This window comes from Lepidochelys kempii, chromosome 11, assembly GCF_965140265.1.
Source record: "Lepidochelys kempii isolate rLepKem1 chromosome 11, rLepKem1.hap2, whole genome shotgun sequence".
NCBI lineage: Eukaryota > Metazoa > Chordata > Testudines > Cheloniidae > Lepidochelys > Lepidochelys kempii.
Window position 1 is genome coordinate 18,347,954 of NC_133266.1, and position 20,380 is coordinate 18,368,333.

General features: G+C 37.9%; 1 protein-coding gene across 7 annotated transcripts in view; it reads right to left on the minus strand.

Moving 5' to 3' along the window:
- Positions 1-621: 621 nt before the first annotated feature.
- MAP3K19 (mitogen-activated protein kinase kinase kinase 19) overlaps positions 622-20,380 on the minus strand; it is a 29,656-nt gene continuing 9,897 nt past the window's right edge. For 2 of the 7 annotated variants that reach the window (XM_073305319.1, XM_073305321.1), the window contains exons 3-6: positions 7,421-9,907; positions 5,807-5,959; positions 4,893-5,590; positions 622-1,516 (exon numbers count right to left, since the gene is read on the minus strand). In XM_073305319.1, coding sequence (XP_073161420.1) covers positions 1,450-1,516; positions 4,893-5,590; positions 5,807-5,959; positions 7,421-9,643 — 3,141 coding nt within the window. In that variant the 5' untranslated portion in view covers positions 9,644-9,907 and the 3' untranslated portion in view covers positions 622-1,449. Of the gene's footprint in view, positions 1,517-3,938; positions 3,994-4,892; positions 5,591-5,806; positions 5,960-7,420; positions 9,908-11,149; positions 11,554-12,889; positions 13,527-20,380 lie in introns of those variants that run through there. The other 5 variants (XM_073305320.1, XM_073305325.1, XM_073305322.1 and 2 more) reach the window with 5 other exon arrangements.

Sequence of the window (20,380 nt, forward strand, 5' to 3'; positions counted from 1 at the left end):
GACTTGTGCATTTAGGAGCCTAAAACTCTCCTAGGACTTATTGAAAGTCAATGGGATTTTGGCTCGTATGTGTTTAAGTCCCTTTTGAAACTGAGACTTTGGCTCCTAAGTCACTTAAGTTAAAATTTTCAAGAGTGCTTAAGTGACTTTAAATTTTCAGGTTTCAGAGTGGTAGCCGTGTTAGTCTGTATCAGCAAAAAGAATGAGGAGGACTTGTGGCACCTAGAGACTAACAAATTTATTTGGGCATAAGCTTTCATGGGCTGCAAAAGCTTATGCCCAAATAAATTTTAGTCTCTAAAGTGCCACAAGTACTCTTTGTTTTTTTAAATTTTCAATGTTATGTTTAGAAATACACTCACCAAAGAATAAAATATACCAGTATTAGAGAAGTGAGAGAATTGCATTGGTTGGGTTTCTACTTCAATTTGTACAAAAGCAGAAATTTTACCTCTCTCATTTCAGAGTAGCTTGATGACTCAAGCATCACCGCTAAGCAGTTATTTGTTCCTGTGTATATTTGGTTCCTGCTTTACTTTTTTGCCTTGTACCCATCAAATGCACTGATTCAGTGGCAATATAGACAAGTGACAACTATGGCAAAGTGAATTTAATACCAGGAGAAAGAAACTTCTCAAATTAACATAGCACTCATATTCCAGAGAAAACAGGAAATGTTAATTACAAAAGTTTTACAGATGAGTATATATATAGAGCAGATATCTCCTGCTAATTAACTTTTGATAAACCACAAGCAGCAAGAGATAAGACTACGAGATGATGTCTGTGTGCTGGAACTTGCTGTTCTTTATCCAAGTGAAATTAAAGGGATCCCTCTTCTGAAAACTTATTTTGTACTTGTAACCATATTCTGTGCTGACCTGTATATAAAGTAAATTCTGATTCTCCAAGTGATTTCCACAACCATATTTAATTAATCAACTGGCAAATTATGTTTGGGAAGTACAGCTCCAGAGCACCTGAATAGCATTCTCAGGACTATCTTGGATGCTTTCTGGTAATATTAGATATTTTACCACTTATGTATGTACAGAAAAAATGGGATTCCCAAGTTCATCAACTTTTTTTCAAGTACTATAAAATAGCTTCTTTTAAAGCCTTTTCAATTTGAAAACAAAACTGCATGGCTTTTGCTTTTCTTCAAAATGCAAACTCTTAAAACTTCATCTTTTCATGAAAAAAAATTACTTTCTTTACTGGATAAATGGCAACTACATTCCCCTACCCTGATAAGCATTTCACATCACAAATCAAACTAGGGTAATTATACTGCAGTCTCATAGGTGCTTTCCAATGTTTGGCTGATTGTTGAGTTCTAGTAAGTTACTACACTCCCATTTTCAAATCAAATGCAAATTAACCTTTTGTAGTGGTAGAAATAGATATGAGTGGAAAATGTACATTAGTCTGGCTGAAGTTTTGAAAAGTTCATTGTCTTCCCTTCATGAAGGGATGCTGCAGCAGTTGTAGAGCAGATGGACGCTCATGTTGATTTCTGCATAATAGGGTGAGGGAAATTAATACATAAAATAAACGGTTGTTACAAAACATGCATGTTGCTTAACTGTTAAATTATAAAATCTAAATACAATCTTAACTCATCACTTCTCCAGTCATTCCTTTTTTTTGGACTTTCTTCGGGGGGAAGGGCTTGGTGAAAAGTGCAGGTTGACATTAATTTGATAGTATTCTTAACTCATAAATAATTTCCTCTAGCCCTCTGAACTCATTGTCACTCTCTCTGAATTCCTTCCAATTAGTCAATAGCTTTCTTGTAATCTGGCTATTCCAGGGGCAGTTGCATCAAAGCTATTTAAAGAATGATTTATTTCTCTGCTTGCTGACTCTACCTGTATGCAGTGACCAAATCTGCATATGTCGGCTACTTTTAGTTCCCTCCCTGTTTTTGAGCCTTTGGGATAGACTATAGTCATATTTTCAGGCTTATCTCCACAACCATGTGGGCTAGAAACTTTTTCTTTTTTATTATTATATGAAAGCTGAGATTTTTGTGGAATCACTTGACTCCAGGAGCTAAGACTTTAAAAAGAACATCCCAAATGGCAAGAATCATGATTAAGTCACAAGAATTGGGAACACTGGAAAGACCTCTTTCTAGGTTTCCTTCCTCTGTTTGGGCTTCCGTATGCATGTTTTAATTTTGCATTTTTTCAAACTGAATCTAATATTGTTTTCTGCCCATGTATTTAATTTTTCTAGATCATTTGTATTTTGTTTGAAGCTGCTCCTAATTTAGTATTTTATGCAGATTTTAACATTCTAGTTAATTCCTCTTTCCCATTAATGAAGACTGTAAGTAAACCCAGATGTAATATCAAAACCCACGTGGTACCAAATTTCCCATCATGATTTTTCAAAGAGAGTTGTACAATAAGGCACTTTTGAGGCGGGGAGGGTGTTGGGCTAATTCTCAATGGTCATTGGATGTATATCAAGGGGAAAAGGCCTTGAGGTTGAGGAATGGGACAGAGTGCCATAAGACTTGGATTTGGTTTCCTCTTCACAGCCTTTCTTTTTGACGAACCTTTCTGGTTCTGTGGATGAAGGGAAAGCAGTGGATGTATTGTTTCTTGACTTTAGCAAAGCTTTTGACACGGTCTCCCACAGTATTCTTGTCAGCAAGTTAAGGAAGTATGGGCTGGATGAATGCACTACAAGGTGGGTAGAAAGCTGGCTAGATTGTCGGGCTCAACGGGTAGTGATCAATGGCTCCATGTCTAGTTGGCAGTTGGTATCAAGTGGAGTACCCCAAGGGTCGGTCCTGGGGCCGGTTTTGTTCAATATCTTCATAAATGATCTGGAGGATGGTGTGGATTGCACTCTCAGCAAATTTGCGGATGATACTAAACTGGGAGGAGTGGTAGATACGCTGGAGGGGAGGGATAGGATACAGAAGGACCTAGACAAATTGGAGGATTGGGCCAAAAGAAATCTGATGAGGTTCAATAAGGATAAGTGCAGGGTCCTGCACTTAGGACGGAAGAACCCAATGCACAGCTACAGACTAGGGACCGAATGGCTAGGCAGCAGTTCTGCGGAAAAGGACCTAGGGGTGACAGTGGATGAGAAGCTGGATATGAGTCAGCAGTGTGCCCTTGTTGCCAAGAAGGCCAATGGCATTTTGGGATGTATAAGTAGGGGCATAGCGAGCAGATCGAGGGATGTGATCGTTCCCCTCTATTCGACATTGGTGAGGCCTCATCTGGAGTACTGTGTCCAGTTTTGGGCCCCACACTTCAAGAAGGATGTGGATAAATTGGAGAGAGTCCAGCGAAGGGCAACAAAAATGATTAGGGGACTGGAACACATGAGTTATGAGGAGAGGCTGAGGGAGCTGGGATTGTTTAGCCTGCAGAAGAGAAGAATGAGGGGGGATTTGATAGCTGCTTTCAACTACCTGAAAGGGGGTTCCAAAGAGGATGGCTCTAGACTGTTCTCAATGGCAGCAGATGACAGAACGAGGAGTAATGGTCTCAAGTTGCAGTGGGGGAGGTTTAGATTGGATATTAGGAAAAACTTTTTCACTAAGAGGGTGGTGAAACACTGGAATGCGTTACCTAGGGAGGTGGTAGAATCTCCTTCCTTAGAGGTTTTTAAGGTCAGGCTTGACAAAGCCCTGGCTGGGATGATTTAACTGGGAATTGGTCCTGCTTTGAGCAGGGGGTTGGACTAGATGACCTTCTGGGGTCCCTTCCAACCCTGATATTCTATGATTCTATGATTCTATGACGATGGACAAGTAAATTAATCTGTGTGCTCCTTCCTTCATTTTTGTAAAACTGAAACAATACCTGCATCCTAGGGGCATTGGTGCTAAATTAATGTAAAGTGCTTTAAAAGTCTTGGATGGAAGCGTCTTAGTAAATGCAAAATCACCCAGTCTGATGAATACTCACATTTTCGTTTACAGTCTATCAATAGCTGTTTTACAGGATTTTCTTCCCTTGGGACCTAGGTGAGCAAGACAGTATTGTGGGAGGGGAAGCAGGCACAAAGAGGCAGTGACTCACCCTAGGTCACATAGTAGGTCAGTAACAAAATGGGAGTAGAACCCAGATCTTCTGACTCTCCAGCCACTGCCTTATCACTAAATCATTTGCCTCTCTCTGGTGCTCAAATTCTTTCCTCAGCTGCCCATAAAAGTCTCCCATTAATTTCACTGGAATGTCTGCAGACAGCAGGAAACTGTCTGTTGTGCTATTCCTACCCTTTCAAATGTAACTTTTCTGTTTGTGTTGGGAGTAAACTGTTTAAAAATCTCAAAATAATTTAAACTTTTTTTAAAGTAAACATTGCAAAACAACACCCAGGGCTGCTGAATGACTTATATGGAATGTGCTCTCTGTTTCAGAAAGAGAACATATTTTCTAGAGTGGTAGTGGCTAAAAAATTTTCTAATAGAAAAGTAAATAGTTATGTGAGGGCTCCCTCATTTATGACCCAGTCTTGTAAGTTGTTTCCCTTTGCTAGCCCTAAGTCAGATCCTGGCACTGAGGGCATTTTTAAGGTGTCTCCACTGAACTCAGGAGATTTGCCTAAAGAAACATGGCATGCTATAGCTCCATATAAATAGTGAGGCCAGGATTTGATGGGGAACAAGACCCAAAAAAACAAGAAGTTCATAACTTTTGATAAATGGCACTATGGAGTTTGAAACCTTCATATTTAGTATTACTTCAAGCCTTCTTGGAATGCTAAGTAAATGAAACCTTAAATAGGCATTTTAACTTATAGGAGATAACCCAAGCTTCCACTGATGATCAGTAACAGTCAAACACTTTGAGAAACTGCATCAAAGATCAGAAGTGGTTATTTCAAACTAATATATATAAACTAAAAAAACTACTTACCTGGTTAAGCATACATAGACAAAGTCTGCTGCTTTTCCTGAGAAATGGTCAGGTAAAGAAGGCATCAGGCCTCTATAGGCTCCAATGTAAAACATAGCTGCTAGCCTATCCATGGAAGCCAGAGGTGGTTTACCCGTTGCCATCTCAAATACAGTGCATCCAATACTCCAGATGTCTGATTTTCTTCCATATCCAGATTCATTTATTACTTCTGGTGCCATCCAATATGGAGTCCCATGCACAGACTTGAGCATTTCACTGTGTGTGCCACTCAGGCTTACCCATGCTAAACGCTTTGCACATCCAAAGTCAATCAGCTTTATTACACCATTTGGCATAAGCATAACATTATTGCCTTTGATATCTCTGTGTACCACACAGTTTTTATGTAAATATGCAATCCCTTGTAGAATTTGTTTTGTATATTTACAGAAGACAATTTCTGGCAATGGCCCAAAACGATTAATAATACTAGAAATTGAGCCACCAGGAACAAACTCCATGAAAATGCTTACAATGTTATCTTTTAAACATGTTCCTAAATAGGTTACAATGTTGATATGCTTTAGTGTTTTCAACAGGTCAACTTCTTCTTGCAACTTCTGATACTCCTTTTCTGTCGTGACTTTATCTGAGGTATCCAAAGCAACTTGTTTCACTGCTATTAATTGTCCTTGGCTTGTCAGACCACAGTACACCTGCAATCAAACCAGTATTTGAAAAAAATTAAATATGAATTAAAGACAGGCTTTTTAAAAAATAAATGTATTATGGAAGTTGATCTAGAACTCATCTATATAATCCAAAATATTTTGACACATACAATAAATGGGATAATGGGGGAAATAGTTATAAAGAAATTATGTCGTTTGAGGCAAATGCATATTTTTAAAAATATTCAGACTTTAACTTACAGTGCCATAGGCTCCCTTTCCAAGGATTTCACCTCTAGTCCATGTGATAGGATCCTTATGACCTAGACTGCTTTCTGGAAATGCAGTAGATTCGTTGAAGTTCAACAAGTCACTTTCCCTCTTTGGTGCCAGGAAAGCTTTACTGTAACTCTGCTAGAGAGGTGGAAGTCACGGTGAGGGTGGGTCAGAGGAGAAAGGAAGATAAAGCCTTCATTTTAATGTTATTCACATGTTTTAAAAAATGATAATCTGAAATTCTTCTTCTTTATAATATTTCTTTAGAGAAGTCAAATTACAAGGCTCATGGTCACCCCATAGGCACAACGACAATACTATGTAAGAAGTACTTTTAAGTAATGTGTAAGTATGATACCTAGGCACTATTGAATGCCAGTGAGAAAGCATGCTAGGAAATCCATCTGGGAAGAAAGAGTGATAAAAGGGTATCCCCTTGTCTGTCACCCTAGTTCTCAAGGACCTACATTTAACTAATACGAAGAATCAACCTGACACTAGCCTTGGACTAGATAATACATTTAAATATATCCCTGCCCTAGACATGGCTTCCTCCAGAACAATTGCTCTAAAACAAGATGGAGCTAATTTGGAAGGGGCATTTCAGAATGAAGGGAAATAGTTTCCCTATCTACCCATGGTTCTTATGAGACGGGAAAGTGAAATCTGTCAGGTGGGGGGGTATTTACTATTTTTTGTCACAGTAGCGCCTACGTATCAGTGCCCTATTGTGCTAAGCAGTGCACCCACACACAGTGAAAAATAATTACTGCCCTGAAGTTACAAAGGGGATGGGGCAGGGGGGAAGCAGTAGAGAGGTGAAATGACTTGCACAAGGTCACACAGCAGGTTAGTGGCTAAGCTCAGAAGAGAACCCAGGTCTCTTGAGGCCTAGTTCAGTGTCCTAGCAAATATGCTCTACTCCCTCCCTAATAGAGCTCTCTTACTTTTATTTTATTTTTCCCAATTTAAACTCATTTCAATCTTCTATGGTAAGCCAACACTTATGGCCATTTCTAGGGCAGCTATCTGATGGCTAACATAGATCTAAAAGGAGGAGGTGGCCCTCTGTGGAAGGCAGGCACCACTTGTAGTACTTACGGTTAGAGAGCCAGTGCTTTTGCCTTGGCCCAAAGAAATCTATGGGTTTGTTCCTGTGGCAGAAATATCTCTTGTCCCTTTTCTTGACCCCATTTCCCTAGTTTATCACTGCTCATTATTTTAGCCTTGCTCATCTTAGTTTCTCCATAATTACTCCTTTCATCCTGGAATATTGTCACTGTTGGTCAGACTTATTTGTCACTTCTGTTGGTCTTCAAGATGGATACTCTGCTGATCCTAATTGCTTACTGAGATTCTGAGAAAGTGACTAGGTAGTCAAAGGAGTGTAGGCTAACCATACAGTTTTCTAGTTTTGGAAAATCTCTAAGGGCAAGTCTGTCTGCACACCAGGATGAGGATGAACTGGGCACAAAAATTCTGGATGTGGACAGGCTACGATCTGCTTGACTAATATGAGGGCTCATCGGTTTTTCCATGCTGGTGGTGTTGCTACAGCATGGGAAAACAATTAGCAAGATATGGGAAATTTGTTTTTACCTGTTCCTCTGCAATTGCTACTACTTTGTCATCTTCATTCACACTGCCTCTTTCTTCGTTAGCAAATACATTTTGTGTTTGAGAACCTGTATTCTTTGTAGGTATTCTGGAAGAGGCAGTATCTTTTTCATCAAGTGCTAGCAGCTCTACCGCCAGGCAACAAAGCAACTCATCAGTCAGTTCTTCATTATCTGCACAGTCCAGAATGTTTTGATAAGTCTGGAAAACTGGGCTTACAGCATTTAAAGTCTGGTTTGTTGGCTGCTGAGTTGATGCATTTTCTGAATTACTATTTTCAGACATGTGTGTCCAACTCTGATCTAGTTTTCGTTGAGAAGATGCACAGTCTGCTCTGTCTGGAAAAGACAATGCAAACAGTGCTTCATATTTATCTATAGATTTGCAGAAGTTCTGGTTTGCTTCCAGATTCATGGAGTCATCCATATCCACTCTTCCTTGGACTACACACTTGTTATTGTGATCTGTCGTTAGTAAACTGCTCACTAAAGCAACACATTCTGAATGATGTTTATCATCAACCTGCCAAAAATTGTGGACATTGGTTGCAAGTATCTGATTGTTAGCCACATCTTTATTATCTGAAGACTGCTCCAAAGGGACTTCTTTAATAGTTGACAAGTTTGAATTTAGAATTATTTCATTTTGTTTAGTGACTTGTGAAAACTCCTCCAAAAACAGAAACTGCTGACCTTCATCTTCATCAAACAATGGCATGCTTCTTGAAGTCTTTATTTGCCAATCTGGACCAGAAATTATTACAACATCATCCAGCTCCGCGTTGCTATCTCTTAACTCAGAACTTCTGTCTTTTGGTGTTAAGTCTTTGTGCTTTTGTTTAATGGCAATTGTGTTCTTGGGTTTAGAATGTGTTCTTTTCTGGGTGCTTCTTATTCTGCTGCTGTCTCTCTCATTAGTGCAGTTAGATTTACGTTTATTAGCAGTGTATCTCCCAGGTGGAGCAAAACAAACTTCCCTGTAAAATCTGCTTTCATGTTGACCAAGTCCACGCACTTGGGAATATATGGGAGTCCCAAACATTTCATAAATCCCTGGGCCTTTGTCATTTGAATTTATTTCCTTGAACATGTCACTATATTTCAGATTCAAGAAATCTGAGGCAGGCTGTGTTCGTGGAACAGAAAGTGGAGTAACATGTTTCTTTAAGCTGCTTGAACTTTTGCAGATATAAGGAAATATTTGCTTTTTAGATTTCTGAGCACTCTGAAGAACATGGTAGTTCTTCATCTGAGGTCTTTTTTTATGAAGCTTTGAGGAAGCCTCAGATTCCACATGAGACAGTCCTACAGAAGGGAAAATCTGGTTCTTGAGGTTGGTATTGTGTGTGTTACATTTTGTGGAACTCTCATCAGAAACAGAGAAATCTTGAGGTACTTTGCTACTCATGATAGTCTTTGAAGCAGATTTATTTCTATTAGTTTTTATTTTATTGTCATTTTCTTTGTAAGCAAGTATGTTGAAGCTGTAACTCATGTTAGGAGGCATGCTACGGATGACATCCTTTTTTCTGGTGGGACATTTGGCAACCTGTGGTGTCCTAGGTGGCTCATGTTCAGATAGTGTAATATGGACAAGAGGTACCAGTTTATTGATTTTTGTTTCCGTTGCTTCTGAAATTGCTATTTTTTCAGTTGTTCCAAAGACTACTGGAGAAACACTGTTTTCTGTTTTCCCAGCAGAAAAGTGCGGAATGATTTTAGTTACAGATTTATCTTCTAGCATATGATATGATTCTACTACTTCATTTTTGCAGCTTGAGTCTAAACCATGATTTTCAAGCACAGCATTCACAGTGTCTACATCCGCACACCAGCTATGAGCGGGGATCACCCCTGAAACATCTACTTCCTCTAGATAAGTTCTAATGGCACTCCTTGGTGCTAAATCTCTCTCGCAGTTTCCAGCTCTTACACTGTCTGCATTGCTTGATGCAGGACACTGACCTGCAAATATTTCACAGTTCTCTTTGATGTTTGTCACTTCACTTGAGTTGCAGTAAGCATGACTGTCATCAAAAACACTGGCTGTGTTCACAATATCTGAATTTTCATAGGTTATTGAAAGCTGATATTTTTCAAAGTCAGCCTGCTCAGTTTTAATACTTACATCAGCTTCACTGCATTTTAATTTTACTTCACTTGCTTGTTCTTTCAAGTCTCTGGAGCATTTGTAATAGTTATCCATTCTGAATGAGTCCAGGTTTCCTGTTGAAGTGGAGCTATCAGAAACACTAGTAGGAGCCTGTTCTGGTCACTTTTTAGCCTGCCTTTGCTACGGGTTGGCTGATTGAGGCTGGTAAAGTTTGATATATGGTTTTATAGGTATAGGTACAGAATTTGTAATACTCAAAATATTGTTGCTATCGGTGTTTGTGTTGACTTTATTGTCCTGTAAAGGAGTAAGTTGAACTGTTCTTATAGGTTGAAATGTCACTGGTGCCAGGTGAAACTGTAAGTTCCAGAACAAACTATTAGTAATAGGCTTTGTATTTGGGAGATCAAATACACAATTTTGAAGAAATACCCAATGGTTTTAAGCAAGAAAATATGCCCAACTGTATTCTTTGGCAAATTCTCAGTATTAACTCAACTTCAGGTCCAATATCAACACATAAAATGCAAAGATAGTTGATAGCTATAATGACCTATTTGATATGTGTATCTCATTCTGTATTTCTATGCATTTAGCACTAGGGAAAGATGAATTATTTGATAAGAAGCACGTCACTACATATCTCAAAATAAAATAGTAAGCCCTTGTACACACACTTATAAAAATCATCATAAGATGTTACTGGTTAACTCTGTGTTTGAGCTATGATTTCTGTGTGTTTGCTGTAAAAATTCAAAAGATAATCAGTGTTTTGATAACCCAGAATTTATGACATTTGCTGTGCACTTTCCCAATGAGAGAACAAGCCTTGAACTTAAATTTGTGTCTTTATTCTGGTTCCAAGAATGTATTGTAACTAGTGATTTTTCAAGTAATGCTAATAGTCATGATGCCATGGAATATAAATCTAGTTTAAGCTGTAAAAAAAGCTTTCAACCACAAAACTATAGAAGTCTGATGTCTTAATTGAAGCTGTTTTATCCATGCAGAAAATTCTTTCCAGACCTTCAACAGATTTGTTACTATAACCTTAAACAGCTGAAACAGTGCAGCTCATCCGTGTGTCCAGTCTAGTCTCACCAATTTCCATAAACCAAACTATATTGACACATGATTTAATTGACACAATGGTAAATATGCCAGAAGTTGCCAGAGCTTTGCCTACCCTAGGGCTTCCACTAGTGCAGCAGAATGGTAGTAGCACTAGATGGATTTTTTTTAAAATGTCCCTTACATAGACAAGGCCTGCTTAGACTGAAGCAATTTTTTTTCACCTGTTACACTGTAGTTAGGCCTCACTTACAATGAGTGGTCAAACTATTGTTACCCAGTTTGCCCACACTGTGTGTAAAAAAATTTTTTTGTTTTTTCCCTGTAGGTAGAACTACCCTATATGTATTATTCTGCAGCGCTTGGAGAACTATGTGAGTATATTCCTATTTGGACTCTTTACATGAATACCGTGAAGAGGATTTGGCCCAAAGTATATTTCAAAGTGTACGTGGGGTAGGATATGGGGAAAAAATGAGCTCAAAGAATATGCTGTGTGTTGATATCCAAATAAATGCACAAACTTACCCAATTCCACAGAAACAATTAGTGGTTATTTGCATGCACTATGTGCTCATTTGTATGCAATAATTTAAAAATAGTGCTGGTGTTGTCCCATTGGGCAAACCAAGGTTTGACTGTGCTGGTGTGAGGAACAATTTCTATACTTTAAAATTCAGAATTTTGGCACGCTCTTTCTTCTTTTAGCCTGCACACCTTTTATCTGGATTGTTTGATTTATCCCAACTCTTGTGGCTCTAGAGGTCAGTATAACCTAAGGGATGAAATAAAATTAATAGTTAAACCACACTGAGTCTGAACAAATTATCTCCTTAAACATCTTCTGTAATTTGAATTGTTCCTTTTCAAAGCACTTTTTACTTTTATTCTTTCATGCCTTGTGAAATGATTCAGTATAAAATTTGTTTCTAGGTTCCTTACTGTTTCCCAGCATCAATTTATAAACAGTCTTGATATGTTTAGCACTATGAAAAGAGGTCCGTATGAAGAGAGACTGAAAAGGCTGGAACTGCTTAGTTTATAGAGCAGAAGAATAATAAAAGAGATGGTATACATATACAAAATAATGAGTGGTAAAAAAGGTAAGTCATGCTTCTCCTTACCTTTTTTCATAATAAACCAAAACAAGCAGAGAGTGAAGGAAATTGAAAGACAAATTCAAAATGATAAACAAATACTTTTAACACAATGCATAGTTTACCTGTGGAACTCATTGCCACTAAATATAATGTAAGGCCAAGAACTTTGCAGTCTTCAAAAAGGATTGGATATTTATAAGAAAAATGGAGAATAGCCACAGTGATATTCAATAGGGCTGAAATAATATTTAGAAGGGATATAACCCTTCAAGTTTCAAGGCATTAAAACCATCACTAATTGATAAGGGTTAGGAGGAAACTTTTCCCTATGGACAGCTTATTCCATAATTCTCCATTATAGGTTCTCTTGCACCTTCCTCTAAAGTATCTGGTATTGGAGTAGATGGAGCACAGGTCTGACTCAGTATGACAATTCCTATGTGGTGACTGCTATTAATGCATACACATAAACAGCAGATTCTCTTTTTCTTGGATACAGTGTACTTTATCTGTTTAAAGCATTGGAAGCTGCATGGAACGTGAATGATATGATTCCTGTCTAACAAGTAAAGTGTGGCTATGATTAGAAAAGCAAGCAAAAAATGTTTATACTATTTCCTGTTCACAATTCATCATGAATTTCCACATTAAATCCGCTTAGTAGTTTGCAAGACTTTTTTTTTCTAGTCGCTAGCACTATAAGCTCAACCAGTTATCTGAAAATCAAGATGTATTCTCCATGGTTTGCTTGCTTTCAATTTTAAATTGCTATACAAACTAGAAAAATAAGTGCTGATTCTAGAAAAAGCACCAGGTAAATTGGAGGTTTAATATCCAGCGTGTACATACTTGAAATGCTTACATACACAGCTTTTTAAAGGTTCCACACCTTTCTATGTCACAAAAAAAATCTGACATAACTTAGCTGGCAATTTTGTTTCTGCAGAAACCATTGTGTAATAGAGCTGGCAATTCTTATTATACTGGGAAAGCTGAGCAGAGAGCAGATACATATACTGTAGTTTTTCCACGAATAGTTGCACTTTAGTTTTGTTACTGCACTGTACTGCACTTAGGTATGAGCTATCATTTCAAATTTAGAAATAATGTGAAATTTGGAAGACAGTATTCAATTTAATATTTAATGTCACATAAAATTACATCTCACCTCAGTTCTCTTGTTGTTGTGCTTTAGATCAGATCTATTTAACCCTTAATCAAAACAAATGAAATGTTAACAGGATGTTACGAACCATTAGGAAAGGGATAGATAATAAGACAGAAAATATCATAATGCCACTATATATACCCATGGAACAACCACACCTTGAATACTGCATGCAGTTCTGGTTGTCCCCATCTCAAAAAAGCAATTTTAGAATTGGAACTCTAGCCATGCCTACACCTAGGAGCCGAGGCACATGTTGTTGCTTCTAGGACCCGCGCAGAGCCAGGTAGGAAGCCTGCTGATTGGAGCCCGCTAGGGTCCCTTTTCAACCGGGTGTTCCAGTCGAAAACTGGACACCTGGCAACCCTAGTATAGAGAAGGGAAACAAAAATGATTAGGGGTAAAGAACAGCTTCCAAATGAAGAGCGATTAAAAGACTGGGACTTGTCAGCTTGGAAAAGAAATGACTAAGGGGAAAGATGATCGACCAATCAACCACACACCTCATTGGGAGCCAGAAGTACACAATCAGGCAGCAGCAGAGACCGAAGGTTTTTTTTAAAAAAAAAATTTGACAAGGTAAGGAAACTGTTTCTGTGTTTGTTTCACTTACACTAAGATGGTTAAAAGGAGAATTTTTTCTTCTGCATAGTAAAGTTTCAAAGCTGTATTAAGTCATATTAAGCCAATGTTCAGTTGTAAACTTTTGAAAGAATAGCCACATTGTTTTGTTCAAAGTTACGAACATTTCAAAGTTATGAACAACCTCCATTACCGAGGTGTTCGTAGCTCTGAGGTTCTACTGTAAAATCACGAATGATTTTGAGAAACTGAATAAGGAGGTGTTATTTACTCTTTCACATAACACAAGAACCAGGGGTCACCCAATGTAATGAACAGGCAGCAGGTTGAAAACAAGTAAAAGGAAGTATTTCTTCATATAATACACAGTCAACCTGTGGAACTCGTAGACAGGGGATGTTGTGAGGACCAAAAATATAACTGGGTTCAAAAAAGAATTAGATAAGTTCATGGAGTATAAGTTCATCAATGGCTATTAGCCAAGATGGTCAGCGATGCAACCAGGTGTCCCTAACCTCTGACTGCCAGAAGCTGGGAGTGGATGACAGGGGATGGATCATTTGATGATGGCCTTTTCTGTTCCTTCCCTCTGGGGCACTTGGCATTGGCCACTGTCAGAAGACAGGATCCTGGGCTAGATGGATCATTGGTCTGACCCAGTAAGGCCATTGTTATGTCCTTTGTTGTGGCTAAACTGACCAATTAGAATTGATAATGCAAGGGGAAATAAAACAAAGGATTTAAGTCCTGACCCCACTCAAGTCAATGGGAATTTTACTCTTGACTTCAGTAGGGCCAGGATTTCACCCAAAGATTGACCACATTGACTAAACACGAAAAAAGATGAAAAACCTAATTCTCCCTTGTTTCTTTTTTGTGTTTGACTATCATTGCTCCTCTTTGTCTCTTTCATTCACAGATACACTACACACAAAAAGACAGAGGGATGGTGGTCTGACTAAAGAATACTGAACATGAAGAAGGCAGCAAGCAAACCGGAAGAAGACCAAATATAAATTTGACAACAAAAGGCTAATTTTGAGGCTTAGCCACTTGACTGGATCCTGTTTGTGTAGTCTATATTATAGAAATACATAACTTTACTGTAAAAGTAATCTTTTAAAATGTAACTTACTTTGCTGAATCTGTACTTTTATTTTTTGAAGGGCAGCTAATCCTATAAGGGATTTCAAAATGTTAGATTCTGAGCAAGTTCCTTGCACCAGAAGGTTGAGCTCAAAATCATGCAGGTGTCTTATGTTTTCCTCTTTCTTCAAGAAAAAAGGTAATGACGTATACTGATTAATCTTGAATTCTGTCTTTCATTTGGAAAAGAAGCAGATTGTTCATTTGGCCGTAGTCTGGACACTGATGCTACCTGCCTAAAAGGCAAAACCAAAGTAACTGTTTAAACTCCTTAGAAAAGGGCCTTTGCCTTCATGTCTTAGCACACTCTTGGTACTGTACTAAGAACTTCACACAAAACCTCTTCCTCAATTTCCCCAATGGAGTCTTTCTGTATCTACAGAGAGATGCAATAATACATTGTCTGGCCACTAATTTTCATTTTCATCCAGGCATTTAGATTCGTTGGGGTGAGCTCACAAATTTTATTTCCATCAACATGTACCCCACTGCACACATTCCTTTTCTCCTATCATCTGATATCAAACAAGTCATTTCCAAACCCACTGCTGTTAGCTATATAATAGGGCAAGGCTCTTTTCTCAGCTCCACATAAAGTTAAGTATTACCTTTACAATATTCCCAAACAGAGAGGAAGGGAGAATTTTTGCAACATAGGAAAGTTCAAAGTCTTTTTTCTCTATGCACATTTCTCTGCTACCCAGATTGTCCTGTGGTCATTGTCTCCCTTCCACTCCTCTCAAAAAAAAAAAAAAAAAAGGGGGGGGGGAGAACACCTCCCACCCCTCAGACGCATCTGTGAAACAAACATAGCTATCCCTCTTGAAATATCTCTGACAACAATTTTACCAAAATTTCTGGATTCCTTCCCCCCCACCCCTCTTTAAGAAATTATATTCTTGGCTAGATGTGAGGAGGATCTAATAGTATGCAATTGGGAAAAGGCACAGATTCAGATACTCTATAGATTACAGATGTTGCACAGAGTTGAAACTATGGACCAATTAGGAGAGAGATAATGATTTACTGTGCTACACCTGAATAACCTGGGATTTCTTAAAGATAAAGGCAGAACTTGACTATAGAGTGGTAACTGAATCCTGCTGAAACTGATTCTCTGCTCTCAATTGGTATACAGTGGCTTGAGACATGACATACTGGGAATATTGTGTGCAGAAAGTCTTCCCTGTTGAATACTCCTGTTTTTCCTCTGACTTTGACACCTTTGACAAGTTTTTCATTTGGCATCACAGGAAAAAGCTGGCAAGAAAAGGAATGGATCTTGCATTACACCCTGTTTCCTTTTAGGAGGAAAGAACGAAAGGCAAGTTTGTCAGTGTCTAATGGGGGCATTACAGACAGTGCCAACAGAGCTAAGAATTCCTGCGGTGAGGGACAAAAAGGAGGTTCCATGCAGTGCTATGATTCCTCTGGGTAGAATTAGATTCCATGGTAAGTGAAGCTTGTTTGACCCTGTACAAAACGAGGACGCCACTGTAAATAATAGCCAAGGCTTTAGAAAAGGATAGGTTGTAAGATTAAGAACCTTCAGGAACTTTATGTAGGGCAGTGGCTGCAGGCAAGGCCTTTTGCAGCAGTTTGGTCACAGACATTGTTGGTGTCAAATGTACCCACCATTGCATTCCCATTATTCAGGAAATTAAGAAGGACCTGACATATGGCTGGTTGCATATCCAAGTTGGATATCCCAGGTTGCATATCATCTGACCCAGGTGAGCAGGTGTTCTGTGGCACCTCTGACATGAGTTTCAGGATATACTATAAACACAGCTGTTGCTCAGCGTTATGACCGCAGCCTTCAGATGAAAGTCATAGGAAGAGGAGTTTTACTTATTTTATGTATTGTATGTATTGCAGTAGGGTCTTGAGGCCTCAGATCCATTGTGCTAGGCACTGGACATATACATAACAAAAAGACAGTCGCTACCTGGAAGAGCTTCCACCTTATAATAGAAGGGTATTTTTACAGGATAAAGGCAGGTGGTAAGATGCTGTTTTGGTCCAACAATCAGGTGGTTGATGGATATTGTGAACAAGCAGTTTGCAAAATTAAAGACTGTGAAAAAGCTGAGTCATCTTTCTATTATATGGATCTGATGATTACGTGGCCATCTATGCCCTCTGGTAATGGTTGGCAATGGTGCCAGTGGATTGGCTATTAGTAGAAGTTCATGAGGCTATGGACAAGCCACCATGGGCGTGAGAGACCATACTGCCCAGGATGCACAAACAATGCATTTTCCCTTTGAATTCTGTCCATTGTCTGTGTTCCCCATCTCAGTCTCCATTTGCTGTCTCTAGCACACTTTTTTATGAACCATTGTATAAAAGCATGGAAGGGTCTGATAAAAGCCAAAGGAAAATCTGTGCCTTACAGAGTGCACCATATTCTAAAGAATTGCCACAGAGAATAGCTACTATCTGGGCCAGAAAGATGCTGCTGTCATCTCACCCTGAAGAGTGAGAAATGCAAAATGATAAAAAAAAACAATGAAACCAACTGAATCTGAGTCTAGAAAAATATAGTTCTACATTAATCCCAAAGTCATATGTTGATTAATGGCGCGATAGTTGTCTGTTTTCAATTGTACAGAAGGCTGAAATAAAAAGATTTTGTCATATGAGATCAAATCATTTGTCTATCCAGTGCAGTATCCTGCCTCCAACAATGTCCAATATTTGATGCTTCAGAAAGATGAAGAAACACACATAGTTGTACAATAATGCACCTGTCACTGAGTGAAAGGAATCCTTTTCTACCCAACAGACTATTAGCTAGTTCTTGCTTTACTCTCATTTTTGGTTATTTGATTATAACATAAGTATTAATACTGTAAAGAAGATTACTTGTTTGTTTGTTTCTAGAATTTTGTATGACTGATTCATTTCTTTCAGTATCTTATCTGCATTTTGAAAAGCTACAAGAGTTTCACAACTTGCAACAATACATATTTATTGTAATAATACAAAGCAATATAGTTCAGTGACCAATAATACAAAATTCATATTTATTTCTCTTTTTAAAAAGCCATTGTATAGTTGTTCACAAATTAGGACTTTATCTTTAATAAAATCACTATAAATTTATCTTTAATAGCATTGTGTTTTGTATATATATCACCTTCTAGGGATTTAAAGTGCTTGAAAAACATTTTTTCAAAACATACTATGAAAATAGTATTCCTGATTACAAGTTATGACTGTGAGACAAAACAGAATTAAAACCACTTTTCTGCTTGAATTGCCTATATAAATCTTTCATAAATTAAAAAGTCTATATTAAATTCAGAATTTAATATGACCTACCACAAAGGAAAACTCAATATATTTCTCTCCTTTTAATCAACAAATCTTTTGTACAGCAGTTAAATATCATAAAATAATGTACACTTCATAAAGTTAATGCAGACCACCTGAAAAAAGCTGACACTACAGTTATCAGAAATTACAGTACTGACATAAAGCAATACATAAAATAACTGTTGGTGCAAAAGTGTATATTTTAGACGTAGAAATCAATATTTTATATGTGGGGAGTTATCTCTAGGCTTCATCGAGTCTGCCTGGTAAAGTGCTGGCAGAGACGAACATGGGGGAAAAAAAACCCAAACCACAAGCCTACAGGTGTTCACTGAAAAAAATAGCCAAGTGCTCAAAAACAGCCCCTTGTAAGGCGACAAAGGTATGGCAGGGGATTTAGCAGGGTGATTAGAGGGCAATTATTGGGCCAACACCGAAACCAGGACTTCCCACCTAGGGAGGGGGAGGGCAGATGATTACAATAAAGGGGAAACACAAGAGAACCACTGAGCTCGATCCTCGGAATATGTGGGAGGGAAATGAGTGTGGTACAGCTATGCTTCTGCAGGGTGCAGCTGAGCTTCTGCTACAATAAACGCTACCCATAACCAAAGACTCCAGTCTCTGTGTGTGTTCCTGTGAGTGTGTTGGTTGTGCCTGAAATACATAAGGGACTCCCCAGCATTATATTTTGTCATTTCAGCATCAGAAACTAGGCTACTGCAAAAGTGTTACCCACATTTTAACAAAACATAAGTGGATGTAAAAGAGATTCCATGTAACTTAATATCTTATGGCCTGACTCTGCAAAATATGTTGGAATTCTGCACAAGGTACTGAGAATAGAACATCCTCTCCCAAACTCCAGAACCAATATTCTATGTAGTATGGAAGCCCCAATGTATGACTTGTTGAATGAGGCTATTAAAAAGTCAGTATTGTTTTGTTGGTATCCTTTTCATCTCTGGTCCAGAAATCAAAGGTTTAAATCTGTTCACGAAATGTGGTTCATACCTGTTGCTGACAGTTCAGTACAGTTCTGGGAGGAATGCTGTTATCTTTCTGATGAAACATTCAAGTCTTTGTCTATTGCTGTCTTTCCAGGTGCATGTTACTGTACAGCGATGGAAATTTTCTAAAAGAGATAACCCTGGTGCCTGATAGTCTTTAAGGTGCCACCAGACTCCCTGGTGCCTGAGCCAACACTGTCTCTCGGTAAAATAGGGCCTAAGTCCAAAACTTTATGTGAGCTGGTGCTGAACACACAATAGCTAATATACTTACTACATCATCATTTACAGCCTGATCCAAAAGCCTATTGTCATCAATAGGAGTCTTTCCTCTGGATCAGGCATTTCATTCATTGACTTTAGGAAGCAGTTTGAATACCTTGAGTAGGAAAGGATCTACAACAAGACCAATTTCTTTTTAACCATAGGTTCAAAGCTTTGTTGAGCATGTTTCATAACAGAGCAACAGATATTAAGTTAATAAACACTCAAGATGAAATCCTGGCTTCACTGAAAACAATGGTAAAACTCCCATTGACTTCAGTAGCGGCAGGATATCAACCTCCATCTACTTTATCATAAATTCACAATTTAATGATATTTTTACAAGCAGTGTTATTTTGTAACATTCCTGCTTTTGAAGATACATTCGTGGATGTAAATTCTCTGTTTATTGTGCTATTTCTTTATAAAATTGTAACTGTTCAAAAGTTACTAGTCATTATATCAGTTGCTATTTGATCTCTGACTTTGGCATTCTGTGCCCACCATCTGTCTGAACACAATATGCCTGGTAGTTATTAATCAAGACACAGATGCCACACTCTTCCAGTCTGTTCACATACTAACAGTAAACTTTTGTTTTCCAGTGAAGGTTTGGACGGTTCAATCTATTAATTCACATATAGTATATTTACAAGAATGTTCATTTTCTGTCTGCAGTATCACAAAACGCCAAAAAAAAATGCATTTCTAAAGTTTGTTCCAGACTAAAAAGAAAACAACTTAATATTAAAAAATGTATTTGCTGCTGATGCTACCTGAAATCTATTTCTTTTATTGCTATATCAAATGAAATCCCTAAGTTTCACAAATAATGAATAAGTGGTACCTTTCTGTGAACATACTTAGTAACTCAGATTAAAATTAAAATTAAGATTAAAATTATTAAAATTAATTAATTAAGATTAAAATTAAGATTAAAGTTCACCGTTTTAAATAATATTCAATGCTGTAATGTGTTCACTGTAAAGCTTGGGTTAAACTATCATTGCAATAACTCATCTATTTTTAACTCTTTTTAAATATATGGCAATATAAAGCACCACTGTAGAGCCCTGCATTGCACAGAGTACAATACAAAATTATATTTTACATTTGGAAATATCAGATAAATTAACTGAAATACATTTTAGACATACTTAAATAGCTG